Source organism: Monosiga brevicollis, genomic scaffold (genome assembly GCF_000002865.3).
Source record: "Monosiga brevicollis MX1 MONBRscaffold_44 genomic scaffold, whole genome shotgun sequence".
NCBI lineage: Eukaryota > Choanoflagellata > Craspedida > Salpingoecidae > Monosiga > Monosiga brevicollis.
In genome coordinates this window covers 187,801-188,739 of record NW_001865081.1, presented here as the reverse complement: position 1 = coordinate 188,739, position 939 = coordinate 187,801, and the positions used below count along the sequence as shown (strand labels likewise).

The 939-nt window shown below is 53.9% G+C and overlaps 1 protein-coding gene across 1 annotated transcript in view; it reads right to left on the bottom strand.

The window, feature by feature from the left end:
- Window positions 1–443: 443 nt before the first annotated feature.
- The window catches only part of MONBRDRAFT_30156 (uncharacterized protein), a gene marked incomplete at both ends in the record, with an annotated part of 4,017 nt that continues 3,521 nt past the window's right edge, over window positions 444–939 (bottom strand). The window contains 2 exons of the mRNA XM_001750598.1: window positions 444–629; window positions 718–873. Of these exons, the coding sequence (XP_001750650.1) occupies window positions 444–629; window positions 718–873 (342 nt within the window). The remainder of the gene's footprint in view (window positions 630–717; window positions 874–939) is intronic.

Below are 939 nucleotides of genomic sequence, written 5' to 3'. Positions count from 1 at the left end.
CAGTAAACACCGAGACCAAGCGGTGGCCGGCACTGTTGCCGGCAAAGCGATAGTCAAGGCCCAGGCGCACAATCTTGTCGCGCAACATTGTGTCAGGGGCGATGCCGTGGAGCAACAGGCGCTCTTGACAAGATGTATCGCGAAGCAGAGCTGGAGAGCCCGAGGGTGCATCTGATGTGGCCGTTTGGAGCTGATCATAGTGCTCTTGATTTTTGATACGATGCAGCATCTTGCGTCGCTTGGCGCTGTAGCGCTCCCACAGCACGGGGTTGTGCACGCGCTCCACTCGTTGCACTGCAATATTCGCTGGTTCCCGTCCATCGGTGTTCAGCTGCTTCAATAGCTCACCCACCTAGCCACCCAATAGGTTCAAATCAGACGATTCGCGGAAGAGAGAGAGAGAAAAAAAAAAAAAAAAAAACAAAAACAAAAAAAAGAAGCAATCACAAGCGACGCACCTCTGACATGAGCTCGGGCGCGTCGCGCAAGACATCAATGGCTGGCCCGACTTGGGCCAAGACAGGCTGCTGCGAAATCTGCTTGGCGCTGAAAAGGCTTGGCCGTTGCTTTGGATCTGTTGCAAGCAAAGCCCGCGTTTCCTTGTACAAATCACTCGACGAATCGCACATCTGCATCAGAGAAACCAAAGTAAGTTTCCACACGAGAGGTGCGGTTGGTTCTTCGTTGTGGGTCAATAGGTATCGCACGATCGCTCACCTCAGTCGCCAAGTGCGGAAAGTCGCAGTCAGACTCTCCCGCTCGTATGCTCCAGCTGCATCGATCCACAACCTCATCAACTCGTGGGTGAGCAGGTGGCACCGTTTGTGGGAACATGTACGTGTTGTAGAGAACGCAGCCAAAGGAAAAGGCATCCTGTGCCGGGCGTGCACCCACACGACCCATTCCAAATAGCACCTCCGGTGCTACATAGCCTGTTGT